Source organism: Oncorhynchus gorbuscha, linkage group LG04, assembly GCF_021184085.1.
Source record: "Oncorhynchus gorbuscha isolate QuinsamMale2020 ecotype Even-year linkage group LG04, OgorEven_v1.0, whole genome shotgun sequence".
NCBI classification, from domain to species: Eukaryota; Metazoa; Chordata; class Actinopteri; order Salmoniformes; family Salmonidae; genus Oncorhynchus; species Oncorhynchus gorbuscha.
In genome coordinates, this window is record NC_060176.1 from 75,417,155 (window position 1) to 75,431,820 (window position 14,666).

At 42.9% G+C, this 14,666-nt stretch overlaps 2 protein-coding genes across 6 annotated transcripts in view; one reads left to right on the top strand and one right to left on the bottom strand.

Moving 5' to 3' along the window:
• LOC124034645 (SWI/SNF-related matrix-associated actin-dependent regulator of chromatin subfamily A containing DEAD/H box 1A-like) overlaps positions 1 to 561 on the top strand; it is a 23,763-nt gene extending 23,202 nt beyond the window's left edge. For both annotated transcript variants that reach the window (XM_046348090.1, XM_046348091.1), the window contains exon 23: positions 65 to 561. In XM_046348090.1, the coding sequence (XP_046204046.1) occupies positions 65 to 126 (62 nt within the window). In that variant the 3' untranslated portion in view covers positions 127 to 561. The remainder of the gene's footprint in view (positions 1 to 64) is intronic.
• LOC124034646 (hematopoietic prostaglandin D synthase-like) lies at positions 553 to 12,790 on the bottom strand. 4 transcript variants are annotated; one of them, XM_046348094.1, is made up of 5 exons: positions 12,569 to 12,790; positions 10,335 to 10,415; positions 9,224 to 9,333; positions 7,268 to 7,366; positions 553 to 975 (listed from the first exon to the last, which is right to left on the bottom strand). In XM_046348094.1, the coding sequence occupies exons 1-5, from the start codon at positions 12,699 to 12,701 to the stop codon at positions 811 to 813; spliced, it is 588 nt and encodes a 195-aa protein (XP_046204050.1). In that variant the 5' UTR covers positions 12,702 to 12,790; the 3' UTR covers positions 553 to 810. The 4 variants fall into 4 exon arrangements, with proteins under 4 accessions (XP_046204050.1, XP_046204049.1, XP_046204051.1 ...); XM_046348093.1 differs by having other exon boundaries at positions 10,335 to 10,427; XM_046348095.1 differs by lacking the exon at positions 12,569 to 12,790 and adding an exon at positions 12,348 to 12,493 and having other exon boundaries at positions 10,335 to 10,427.
• Positions 12,791 to 14,666: the final 1,876 nt, after the last annotated feature.

Genomic DNA, 14,666 nt, shown 5'->3' on the forward strand with positions numbered 1-14,666 from the left:
AATAAATCAGTATCACATGTTGAGAAATGGAATCATCACTTAATCGTTTTGTGTTCGTACCCAGGTGACGAGGGCACCATACCCAAGGACCTGGCCTCTCTGCTCAAAGCATCACTGGGCCTGTGAGGATCTGGGATCCAGCCTGGAGCGTCACCGCCCAGGCGCCACCGATTGACTGAAACTTGCCACGGATACTTGAATCCTCCTCCTGGAACTTTGTGGGTCTCCCTGCTCACACCCACCCATGAGACACAGCTGTCCACTTCCAACAGTCTGGAATAGAGATCATATGAATGGATTGTTTGCCCCTGTTGACAGTGTTGTTGAGGCCACTCTGCTCTGTGCAGAACTAGGGATGTATTCATTAGGAACGAAAGCAAAAGGGCCAAAACGGGGAAGGACTAACCTGAACTTGTCCATTTAAGAAATGCTCGTTTTTGTTGCGGTTGTACCGTAAAACCCATGTCGAAGCTGTTACTTGGCCGTTTGTTTTTGTTGTATGTCCTTGTTGGGACATCAACAGGGTTTGTCGAAACAGTAAATAAAGATTTTAATATTTAATGGTTTATTTTTAAAGTACATTTGCAATCTTCATTTTGTCATGTTTGGCTATACTGCTACAGTAATGTGCCTCACATCAGTACTTCCTGCATACACATTCCTCATTGCAGGGTAAGTTGTGGTTTGTGTTCAGTGAGCACGGAAATGCAGACACATTTGAAACTGAAACATTTAAATGAGAATTATTGGACCAATTCTAAGCTTCAGAACATTTATCCTGTTTTGTCCCTACTGAACTGGGCTCAGGTTTCAGAACTCTGTTGTAGGTCTGCACTGGATCCACTTAGCGATGTTCGGGATGGCCTCCACCCGGTCAGTCAGGCCACACAGGGCAGGATGGTGATCCGCAAAGCCCGGGCTCAGCACACTGAAGGTAGTGAAGCACACGTGGCAGTACAGATCAGCCCAGGTCTCCTGCACCAAACAGAATAAGGTAAGGTATGTCAGACTATGGTGGCCACATTGAGCGAGGCAGTTGGAGAAACTGACATGGCTTGGTCCCAGATCTGTATGCTATCCTGTCAACTCACAGGACAATTGGCAGGTTTCCATTGACCCACCCAGGTTAATTCTACAAATGCAATGTCGCAAGAGACATTTTCTAAAGATCTACATTTTTCTGTTCGACAGGTGGATTATTTTATTTAGTCAAATTATGGAAACTAATTTTCAAATGATTGCTGAATAGTTTAAAGTATGCGAGGTAATCCTGTAACTAAACACACCAATAAATGTAACCTGTAAAGTGTTGGTCCCATGTTTCATGAGCTTAAATGCATCCTAAAAATGTTTCATACGCACAAAATGCTTATTCTCAAATTTTGTGCACATTTGTTCGCATCCCTGTGAGTATTTCTCCTTTGCCAAGATAATCCATCCACCTGACAGGTGTGGCATATCAAGAAGCTGAGTTAACAGAATCGATACACAAGTGCACCTTGTGCTGGGTGCAATAAAAGGCACAGTTTTGTCAACACAATGCCACAGATGGTCAAGTTTTGCAGGAGCATCTCGCGTCTTGTGACGGCCGGCCGCCCAACAACCTACCCGCTTGACCCTATCCCCTCCTCTCTTCTCCAGACCATTTCCGGAGACCTTCTCCCTTACCTCACCTCGCTCATCAACTCATCCCTGATCGCTGGCTACGTCCCTTCCGTCTTCAAGAGAGCGAGAGTTGCACCCCTTCTGAAAACCTACACTCGATCCCTCCGATGTCAACAACTACAGACCAGTATCCCTTCTTTCTTTTCTCTCAAACTCTTGAATGTGCCGTCCTTGGCCAGCTCTCCCGCTATCTCTCTCAGAATGACCTTCTTGATCCAAATCAGTCAGGTTTCAAGACTAGTCATTCAACTGAGACTGCTCTTCTCTGTATCACGGAGGCGCTCCGCACTGCTAAAGCTAACTCTCTCTCCTCTGCTCTCATCCTTCTAGACCTATCGGCTGCCTTCGATACTGTGAACCATCAGATCCTCCTCTCCACCCTCTCCGAGTTGGGCATCTCCGGCGCGGCCCACGCTTGGATTGCGTCCTACCTGACAGGTCGCTCCTACCAGGTGGCGTGGCGAGAATCTGTCTCCTCACCACGCGCTCTCACCACTGGTGTCCCCCAGGGCTCTGTTCTAGGCCCTCTCCTATTCTCGCTATACACAAAGTCACTTGGCTCTGTCATAACCTCACATGGTCTCTCCTATCATTCCTATGCAGACGACACACAATTAATCTTCTCCTTTCCCCCTTCTGATGACCAGGTGGCGAATCGCATCTCTGCATGTCTGGCAGACATATCAGTGTGGATGACGGATCACCACAAGCTGAACCTCGGCAAGACGGAGCTGCTCTTCCTCCCGGGGAAGGACTGCCCGTTCCATGATCTCGCCATCACGGTTGACAACTCCATTGTGTCCTCCTCCCAGAGCGCTAAGAACCTTGGCGTGATCCTGGACAACACCCTGTCGTTCTCAACTAACATCAAGGCGGTGGCCCGTTCCTGTAGGTTCATGCTCTACAACATCCGCAGAGTACGACCCTGCCTCACACAGGAAGCGGCGCAGGTCCTAATCCAGGAACTTGTCATCTCCCGTCTGGATTACTGCAACTCGCTGTTGGCTGGGCTCCCTGCCTGTGCCATTAAACCCCTACAACTCATCCAGAACGCCGCAGCCCGTCTGGTGTTCAACCTTCCCAAGTTCTCTCACGTCACTCCGCTCTCTCCACTGGCTTCCAGTTGAAGCTCGCATCCGCTACAAGACCATGGTGCTTGCCTACGGAGCTGTGAGGGGAACGGCACCTCAGTACCTCCAGGCTCTGATCAGGCCCTACACCCAAACAAGGGCACTGCGTTCATCCACCTCTGGCCTGCTCGCCTCCCTACCACTGAGGAAGTACAGTTCCCGCTCAGCCCAGTCAAAACTGTTCGCTGCTCTGGCCCCCCCAATGGTGGAACAAACTCCCTCACGACGCCAGGACAGCGGAGTCAATCACCACCTTCCGGAGACACCTGAAACCCCACCTCTTTAAGGAATACCTAGGATAGGATAAAGTAATCCTTCTCTCCCCCCCCCCTTAAAAGATTTAGATGCACTATTGTAAAGTGGCTGTTCCACTGGATGTCATAAGGTGAATGCACCAATTTGTAAGTCGCTCTGGATAAGAGCGTCTGCTAAATGACTTAAATGTAAATGTAAATGTAAATTGACATGCTGACCACAGGAATGTCCACCAGAACTATTGCCAGAGAATGTTCATTTCTCTATCATACAGTAAGTTGCACACCTCCACACCTTCCAGTACACTATACTACAGCATTTATCAACTTTTACTTTACCAATAACTTATGAAACGTAGTCCTCTCTTTTTTAACCAGCTGAGTAAGACAAATACAACTCACCACTAACTGAGCCTCTGTTACCTCACTGTTGTGCAGTCGGTCTCTGCTGTCACGCTTTCTGTCAGTCTGTCTGTGTTTCTCTTTGTTCTCCAAAAAAGTGTTAAACAAATCTAAATATATTTTAGATTCTTCAAAGTAGCCACACTTTTGCCTTGACAGCTTTGCACACTTGGCATTCTCAACCAGCTTCACCTGGAATGCTTTTCCAACAGTCTTGAAGGAGTTCCCACAAATGCTGAGCACTTGTTGGATGCTTTTCCTTAACTTTGCGGTACAACTCATCCCAAAGCATCTCAATTAGGTTGAGGCCAGGTCATTTGATGCAGCACTCCATCACTCTCCTTCTTGGTCAAATAGCCCTGACACAGCCTGGAGGTGCGTTGGGTCATTGTCCTGTTGAAAAACAAATGATAGTCCCACTAAGTGCAAACTAGATGGGATGGCGTATCGCTGCAGAAAGCTGTGGTAGCCATGCTGGTTAAGTGTGCCCTGAATTCTAAATAAATCACTGAAGGTCACCAGCAAAGCATCCCCACACCATCACACCTCTTCCATGCTTCACGGTGGGAACCACACATGCGGATATCATCCGTTCACCTACTCTGTCTCACCAAGACATGCCGGTTGGAACCAAACTTAAATTTGGACTCAGACCAAAGGACTGATTAACACCGGTCTAATGTCCATTGCTCGTGTTTCTTGGCCAAAGAAAGGTAATAGTTTACACACACGTTAGTCAAATACATTTAAACTCATTTTTTTCCAATTCCTGACATTTAATCAGAGTAAAAATTCCCTGTCTTGGGTCAGTTAGGATCACCACTTTATTTTAAGAATGTGACATGTCAGAATAATAGTGTGATTTATTTCAGCTTTTATTTCTTTCATCACATTCCCAGTGGGTCAGAAGTTTACAAATACTCTTAGTATTTGGTATCATTGCCTTTAAATTGTTTAACTTGGGTCAAATGTTTTGGGTAGTCTTCCACAATGAGTTGGGTGAATTTTGGCCCCTTCTTCCTGACAGAGCTGGTGTAACTGAGTCAGGTTTGTAGGCCTCCTTGCTCGCACACGCCTTTTCAGTTCTGCCCACAATATTCTATGGGACTGAGGTCAGGGCTTTGTGATGGCCACTCCAATACCTTGACTTTGTTGTCCTTAAGCCATTTTCCACAACTTTGGAAGTATGCTTGGGTTCATTGTCCATTTGGAAGACTCATTTTTGACCAAGCTTTAACTTCCTGACTGATGTCTTGCGATATTGCTCCAATATATCCACGTAATTTACCTTCCTCTTGATGCCATCTATTTTGTGAAGTGCACCAGTCCCTTCTGCAGCAAAGCACCTCCACAACATGATGCTGCCACCCCCATGATTCATGGTTGGGATGATGTTCTTCGGCTTGCAAGCCTCCCCCTTTTTCCTCCAAACATAACAATGGTTATTTTATTATTATTATTATACCTTTTGTTTCAACAAGGAACACCGACTGAGACCAAGGTCTCTTTTACAGCGGGGCCCTGCGTATACATGTTTATACATTATGGCCAAACAGTTATTTTTAGCGCCTCCTGGGTTGCGCAGTGGTCTAAGGCAGTGCTAGCTGTGCCACCAGAGATCCTGGGAGGTCCATGGGGCGGCGCACATTTGGCCCAGCGTCGTTCCGGGTTAGGGAGGTTTTGGCCGGCAGGGATATCCTTGTCTCATCTCACACTATTGTTAACTTCTTGGTGACGGGGCAGTATTTTCACGTCCGAATGAAATGCATGCTCAAATTCAACTGCCTGGTACTCATCCCCAGAAGATATGTATATTATTATTAGATTTGGATAGAACACGCTGAAGTTTCTAAAACTGTTTGAATCATGTCTGTGAGTAACAGAACATATGTAGCAGGCGGAACCAAGGAAAAAACATTCCGATTTTTTGTTTGTTTGGAGGTAACTCTTTTCAATGGGATTTCATTGGGAATCCAGATTTCTAAGGGACCTTCTTGCAGTTCCTACCGCTTCCACTGGATGTCAACAGTCTTTCGAAATTGGTTGAGGTTTTTTCTTTGTGTAATGAAGAAGTAGCCCTGTTCAAAATGCGGGTCACTTCAAGTGTACTGTTAGAGGCGCGTGACCAGAAAGCTAGCTACAGTTTGTTTTCTTCCTGTATTGAACACAGATCATCCCATCTTCACTTTTATCGATTATTTACGTTAAATACCCAAAGTTGTATTCCAAAAGTAGCTTGAAATGTTTTGGCAAAGTTTACAGGTAACTTTTGAGTTATTTTGTAGTCAAGTTGCGCAAGTTGGAAGTTGCAAGTTTCTGGATCAAACGCGCCAACTAAATGGACATTTTGGATATATATCGACAGAATTAATCGAACAAAAGGACCATTTGTGATGTTTATGGGACATATTGGAGTGCCAACAAAAGAAGCTCGTCAAAGGTAAGGCATGATTTATATTTTTATTTCTGCGTTTTGTGTCGCGCCTGCAGGGTTGAAATATGTTTTCTCTTTGTTTACGGAGGTGCTACACTCATAATAGCATTGTTTGCTTTCGACGAAAAGCCTTTCTGAAATCTGACATGTTGGCTGGATTCACAACACGGGTAGCTTTAATTTGGTATCTTACATGTGTGATTTCATGAAAGTGTGATTTCATGAAAGTTTGATTTTTATACTAATTTATTTGAATTTGGTGCTAGCGCCCCACATATCCCAGAGAGTTTAAAGTAATTTAAATGTTGGAAGATAATGATGAAATAATTACACTCTGAAACCTTATGACTGTATGAAATTGATTAGAATCATACAATTATCTGATGGTTTTGTGTAGTTTTAAAGTTATAATAAATGATGTGTGTAGTTTGTCAGAATTCTCGTAAAACAATCTGTACAATATGTCGTTATGGTTGAAAAACTAGTTTTAATGACTCCAACCTAAGTGTATGTAAACTTCCGACTTCAACTCGCTCTCTCGATATGATATCCTCTTGGTGCACCCATTGATTTTCTTCAGGTTTTAGCCTGCAATATCAGTTCTGTTATACTCACAGACAATATTTTAACAGTTTTGGAAACTTTAGAGTATTTTCTATCCTAATCTGACAATTATATGCATATTCTAGGTTCTAGGCATGAGAAATAGGCAGTTTCATTTTGGGTATGGTTTTCATCCAAAAATCTAAATACTGCTCCCCTAGTCTCAAGAGGATATAGATAGATAGATATAGATCTCACAGACACATTTTAATATCCACTGTTGAGTATAAAGTACCAGTCAAAAGTTTGGACACTTACTCATTCCAGGTTATTTGTATTTATTTTTTTACATTTCAAAGTCCTTGACATTTTTTGTATTGACTGACCTTCATGTCTTAAAGTAATGATGGGCTGTTGTTTCTCTTTGCTTGTTGTAGCTGTTCTTGCCAAGAGTGTGCAAAGCTGTTGTTTCTCTTTGCTTATTGTAGCTGTTCTTGCCAAGAGTGTGCAAAGCTGTCATCAAGGCAAAGGGATGTCATCACTATTATTCTACAATGTGTAGACAATAGTCAAATAAAGAAAAACCCTTGAATGAGAAGGTGTGTCCAAACTTTAGGAGGACAGGTTCATTGTAATGGCTGGAATGGAATCTATGGAATGGTACCAAACATCCAACACATGGGAATAACTCTGTTCCATTGATGCTGTTACAATGAGCCCATAGTCCTATAGCTCCTCACACTATTTAGATGTCTCATGAGTCATGTTAACAAACCGATGTCATTGGCCAAAATTATGGGACTGAATTACAGTGGAGAGCCCCCTTCCTTTCAACTTACCGAATCACCCACTAACCACTTCCTGTCTCCCAAATGACACTGGAGATGGTCCAGTAACTTGGGGGCGTGGCTTTGGAAAAGCATGTCAATCTTCTGTGTCTGCAGAACAAAACAGGGTTCTCACTCAGGTGAGCATTGTGAATCATTCAGCATGCAGAGGTTGAGCCCTACTGTGGTTTAAACTAAAGTCACTATTAATGACTTGATTTCTTGGGATGGGTTTCCCTGACAACAAAAAAAACATCTGTCCTGGAAAAAAGGAAATGGAGATTCTCCATTGAGAATGCTATTTATTTGAGGAGTGGTCATAAGTGTACAGTGTCCTAGACTCAGATTATGTTATGAATGATTGTTACGCCATTGTCAAACATTTACATTTAAGTCATTTAGCAGACGCTCTTATCCAGAGTGACTTTCAAACACTTCATGAACATATCTCTGGTCCAATCCTAAATGGACCACTAGACCCTATGCACTTGTTGAGATCTGGGAGAATGAGCTAATAGCTCTACCTTGCCTTCTGATAGGCTAGCACTAGATGGAGGTTTTCGCATATCAAATCCTCTCAGATCTTCATAACTGCATTGGGCATACTGTGCACTTGGAAGGTATTCAAACCCCTGGACTTTTTCCTCATTCTGTTACGTTAGACTTATTTTAAAATGGATTAAATAGAACATTTTCCTCAACAATCTACACACAATACCCCATATCGACAAAGCAAAAAACTTGTATACATTTTTGCACATTTATATAAAAATGAAATACCTTATTTACGTAAGTATTCAGACCGTTTGCTATGAGACTCGACATTGAGCTCAGGTGCATCCTGTTAACATTGATCATCCTTGATGTTTCTACAACTTTATTGGAGTCCACCTGTGGTAAATTCAATTAATTGGACATGATTTGGAAAGGCACACATGTCTATATAAGCTCCCACAGTTGTGCATGTCTGAGCAAAAACCCAAGTTATGAGGTTGTCCGTAGAGCTCAAAGACAGGATTGTATTGAGGCACAGATCTGGGGAAGGCTACCAAGACATTTCTGCAGCATTGAAGGTCCCAAAGAACACAATGGCCTCCATCATTCTTAAATGAAAGGAGTTTGGAACCACCAAGACTCTTCCTCGAGCTGGCCGCCCGGTCAGGGAGGTGACCAAGAACACAATGGTCATTCTAGCCGAGCTCCAGAGTTCCTCTGTGGAGATGAAAAACCTTCCAGAAGGACAACTATCTCTGCAGCACTCCACCAAATCAGGCCTTTATGTTAGAATGGCCAGACGGAAGCCACTCAGTAAAAGGCACATGACCGACCGCTTGGAGTTTGCCATAAGGCACCAAAAGGACTCTGAACATGAGAAACAAGATTCTCTGGTCTGATGAAACCAAGATTGAGCTATTTGGCCTGAATGCCAAGCGTCACATCTGGAGGAAACCTGGCACCATCCCTACGGTGAAGCGTGGTGGTGGCAGCATCATGCTGTGGGGATGTTTTTTAGCGGCAGGGACTGAACCCGATCTAACATCTCTGGAGAGACCTGAAAATAGCTGTGTACCGATGCTCCCCATCCAACATGACAGAGCTTGAGAGGATCTGCAGAGAAGAATGGGAGAAACTCTCCAAATACAGGTGTGCCAAGCTTGTAGCGTCATACCCAAGAAGACTCGAGGCTGTAAGTAACAGCTGCCAAAGGCGCTTCAACAAAGTACTGAGTCAATAGTCTGAATACTTATGTAAGAGTGATATGTTTAGTTTTGTAAATTAGAAAAAAAATGTATACAAAGCATTTTTTTCTTTGTCATTATGGGGTATTGTGCATAAGGAAAAAAAACGATATAATATTTTAGAATAAGGCTGTAACGTAACAAAATGTGGAAAAGGTCACAGGGTCTGAATACTTTCCGAATGCACTGTAAGTGTCGATTTGGGATTGGGTGTCCGTGCCTTTCCTACTTTGATCTGTGGGTTGTCCTCTCTCCATGGGATTAAGAGGGTGAAGTCGTTGAGAGTGTCGACCAGAGCATCTGCCTGGGCCTCGGCTAGTCTGCTGTTACCCACAAGCCCTGGGGAAAAAAACAGTTGCGCCAGGAAGGGAATGAACAGTTGTTACAAAAGCACAGTGGCTACCGAGTTCCCAAGCGTTTTATGTTCCTCTCTTGCCTTTTAAATTTCATTAAATGCAAGAGAACAGAATGTTCTGGAATATCCTCTTCTTCTTGCTACTTCCCCTGTTTCACCATAACAAGATTATTCAATATATTGTTAAAAGATCCAATGCAGTTTCCTGTGTTGTGTGTGTATACATTTCCACACTATGAGGCTGCAATACTGTGAAAATGAATGATAATGCCCTTTTAGTGTAAGAGCTGTTTGAAAAGACTGCCTGACATTTCAGCCTGTTTTGGGGGGGATGTAGTTTTGACCTGCCTGGAGACATCCCCAGGTGGTAAATCATTTTAATAGACCAATAAGAAAGAGATCCAAACCTCTCTACCAATAAACAGCTAGTTTTCCCCTCCCCACTCAGACCAGTCCAAGCTAAATTATTGCTTGAGAAATTGCTCTTGTTAAGAAGCTTTTTTTTTTTTTACAATTTTGATTGAATACAATCGCAGTAAGGTACTTGATTGTTGACCAGAAATGATTTGATATCGAGATAAAAATGTGCAGTGGGGGGCCTTTAAGATCGGAGCTGTGCATGTTGGGGAATACTAGTCATTACTAGCATACAGTAGTTGGCTATCGTTCAAATATAGGATTCTAATTATAAGACACATCTCCGTCACAACGGAGGACTGAGCCTTCTGCTCCCTTGCCCCTAGTCTATGGAATGCTCTCCCTGGTCATCTGCGAGTCACTGCATCAATCGGAACTTTTAAAAACAGGCCATGAAACACATTTCTAGACTTTCTTATAGTCCTCATCTTTTTAGCACCTAGCCTATTCTTGCTATTTCCTGCCTTGATTCAAAATGTTTTTATTGTATTTCTGCCTATGTAGAGCTTTGGGAACACTAATGAAAAGCACTTTACAATTTAAATGTATTAGTCTATATTATTATTACCTGCTTCCTTTGCCAGGAACCGTGCAATGGCCAGACTCTGGGTCAGAGGGAGTCCATTCACCTCTAGCACTGGGAGCTTTCCTAATGGAAAGGCTGAGAGATTGTTAATAAGTATGCTGTTGTTCGTCATCAACACTTCTAACCAGAAGATGGAAAATGTCAGTGTTGTGTTTGAGACCACCTAAAGTGAGACAGGAGCAAATCGAATCGGAGTCAAAACCAAAGACCGTGAGGGGGGCAAGGGGACCGAGACCGAGTCAAGACCAGAAGAATGTGAGTCCAATTCAAGACCATGATTGTAATTTTGTAAAATCGCCGCCATAGGAGGTAAAAATGTCCGGTATTTCTGTGTTCATATTTCAAAAGAATATATGGATTCTTTATGCATTCAGAATGGTGAAAGAAATGTATGCTGGGGACAAATAGAGAGTCACTTTACAAATACTCACTGACCCAAACAGGTCTATAAAGATAAACAGACCAAACAGGTTACAATTTCCCCCGGTCTCCCCTTAATAATAGTGAGTGTGGCACTGTCAAACAACTTCCCCCGGTCTCCCCTTAATAATAGTGAGTGCACCCCCCGGTCTCCCCTTAATAATAGTGAGTGCACCCCCCGGTCTCCCCTTAATAATAGTGAGTGCACGCCCCGGTCTCCCCTTAATAATAGTGAGTGCACGCCCCGGTCTCCCCTTAATAATAGTGAGTGTGGCACTTTCAAACAATTTCCCAAGTGCAGTAATGCTGTATGAGTAAAGTAAGTCCAGGTTCAGGTTTCAATAGGCGATAAGATATTGTGTGATAAAACCCTTACAAAAAAAGATTGCCGTTTAGTAACTGCAGTTGACTGTGGTATTGTGGACGTAGTAAATGCAGAACTACTGCAGTTACACTGAAATTACTGCAGTAAAAATACATGATTTTGGACCAGTATTTGCCGCATACTGCAGTTATACTGCACTCTGACTGCAATCTTTTTTTCGTAATTTAAGGGGTGAGGATATTTGACTAACGGTTTTATGCACTTGCTGAATGGGAGCTGATGATTAGTTTTTTTACTGGGCTGGTCTCTGGAAGAAATTGGAGGAGTCCTCAGTATCTAGGTTTCCATCCAGTTGACGACAGATTTTCATGCGAATATTCTAAAATCAGCATAACGAAAATATGCACATTTCCCTCCAGTGGTGTGTTTCCACCAAATTGATTTGTACCGAATACAAATCTAAAGTTCAATGTGTTTCCATCGCATTTTCAGCTCTACGGATAGTTCTGTCCCTCAAAAGGTTGCGTTAAATACCAAATATGCCGACTCTGGTCTGTCTATGCACATGCGCTCTAGTCAACAGCTCGCACACAGTGCAGGAAGGGAGTCTACATGATGAGATTATGGATAAGAGCGAGAATATTTGTATTTGTCAAACGGCTGCAGTCAAGCATCGACCATCATGTCACCAGAATAAGACCCTCGATATTTATTGGAAATCAGCATCAAAGTCAAAGCGTGCACGTTCAACACCCTGTCAAATTCATAATGTACTGTGTATCTATAGCCTAATAAACTGCATCGTTTCCCGAGTTGTAGTGTACGACCACACACCATATATGCTTTCCTTCGATATGATGTTTATTTATTTTTTTATGCGCAAAAAAATTGTTTCCAACGCTATTTCTCGCTTGTTACATTTGCTAACACAAAAAATATCCCACCATGTCTAATGAACACATTATCCGTAGGAAAATTATAAAATTGTAACGAAACTTCATGTTTCTATCACTGCTATCACTGCTGTCTTGATTCTTTTATATATACGATATGACTTCACTCTCATGAAAACCTACTGACCGAGTAAAAATGTATCCGACAACGAGATTGAGACCGAGTCTCACTGGTCACAACGTTTTAGTTTTGATGTACATTTGGTTGAGTTGTAAACTAACGTGAATTAAACAAAAAAATTCACCATGTTATTGCATTTAAGTTAAAAGTTGGGTGAAAATACTAACTTCCCTTACGTTGGTGACTTTTCCACGTTGATTCAAACTTTCCTCCGAGTTGGTACCTACAACACTGGAAATCGGGGCCATACCAGGGTAAATACGGGTCGGGATCATAAAATCCATACAGTCGCATACCGATTTTTTTCTTATAGCTCCTCTATTAGCTCATAACTGCTCAGTAGCCAATTGTCTTGTCAATGTGTTTGAAGTGATCTGGTTACTAAAACATTACTCACTCTTCTTAATCGATGGCCAGTCACTCCACTCTACCCGTCGATCCTCGAAGGCTATTCCAGCATAGGCAAAGATATACCGAGGCAGCTCTGCTCTACCTCGCATGTTGAAATAGGTGAGCTTGTAGGATGTCATTGCTCCCACGGAGTTGGAATGCAGTTTGAAAGGTTATCCAGTGCAATTTTGAGTGAGGATAAGTGATCCACCCCCGAACTGAGACCTGGTGGCCCATATGTGTATAAATAAGGCGACTTCGAAAAAAACAACTCGTTTTCTGCATTTTAAAAATAAAACCCTTAAACCGACTTGTTTTCTCATTTATTGTGTCAAAATTGGACATGGAATAATAGAAAACAAATAACAATGTATTCAATGTTTTGATTTTCTTTTTTTGCTTTGTTAATATCCTGAAGTACACACCCCTTCATAGAATATTCATGCGTTTAGGAGGTGTATTAAAAGCCTAGGTTGGCAGAAACAACAATGGACTAGACTATGTGAGTGTGACAGGAAGATACAAATACTCATGTTAGCTAAGATGCAGAACTTATCATGAAGGTAGCATGCCAATAGAACAAACTCAACTACAACTTAACAAAGTTGGCTTGCACATGAATAAAAATGGTGCCAACAGACATGGCAGCTCTGCTTTTAGCTCCTAAGCAACTTTGCAGTATTTATGTTTTTGTGTGTGTTATATCTTACATTATTAGCTCAGAACGTTTTTTGTTTTATTACATAACATAACTCGAAGCGGCGGTAACTCACAAGCATTACAACCAGAAATACGACTTTCCCTAATTGCATCCTGAGGACAATTGAACTTGTGCCAGAGGCTGCCCCAAGATGTATCTGGTGGAGAAGAGGTATTCAGAGTGGACCTCTAGTATGACTCGGGAGGCGTGCACACCAGCCACCACTTCAGAGTATATTACTCGCTAATGTTCAGTCCCTGGCCAATAAAGGAGCCGAGCTCAGGGCGAGGAGCTCCTTCCAGAGAGACATCAGGGACTGTAATACTCTGTTTCACTGAATCAAGGCTCTTTCCGGCTGTACTGCCAGCTGGGTTCTCGGTACATCATGCAGACAGGAATAAAGAACTCTCCGGGAAGAAGAAAGGTGGGTGTGTATGTTTCATGATTAACTACTCATGGTGTGATTGTGATAACGTACTAGTCATTTTCTTCACCAGACCTAGAATATATCTCACAATTAATTGCCGACCAATTCTCCCAAGAGAATTATCTTCGGTAATCGTCACAGCCGTGAATATTCCCCCTCGAGCCGATACCACGACGGCCCTCAAGGAACTACATTGAACTTTGTGCAAACTTCTAACCACATATCCTGAGGCTGCATTTGTTGTGGCTGGGGATTTTAACAAAACAAATAGGGATAAAGCTACCAAAGTTCTATCAACACATTGCCTGGAGTACTTGCACATTAAACTCGACCATTGTTACTTCCCCTTCCGGGATGGCTCCAAGGCCCTCCCTTCGGCAAATCAGATCACGATTCCATCCTGCTCCTCCCTTCCTATTGTCAGAAACTCAAACAGGAAGTACCCGTGATAAGGTATATTCAACGCTGGTCTGACAATCGGAATCCATGTTCCAGGTTGCCTCTGAAAATAACATTGACGTATATACGGACACAGTGACAGAGTTTATCATGAAGTGTATAGGGGAGGTTGTTCCCACTGCGACTATTAAAACCTAGACAAAATCAAAAACGTGGATAGATGGCAGAATCTGAGCAAAACTGAAAGCGCAAACAACCGTATTTAACAACGGAAAGGTGACTGGGAATATGGTTGAATACAAACAGTGTAGTTCTTCCATAAGGCAATCAAACAGCCAAAACGTCAGTACAGAGACAAAGTGGAGTCGCAATTCAACGGCTCAGACATGAGACGTATGTGGCAGGATCTACAATCACGGATTATGAAGGGGAAACCAGCCATCTGTCTCCCGGACAAGCTAAATACCTTCTTCACCCGCTTTGAGGATAACACGGTGCTACCGACGCGGCCTGCTCCCTAGGACTTAGGGCTCTTGTTCTCTGTGGCCAATGTGAGTAAGGCATTTAGGCGTGTTAACC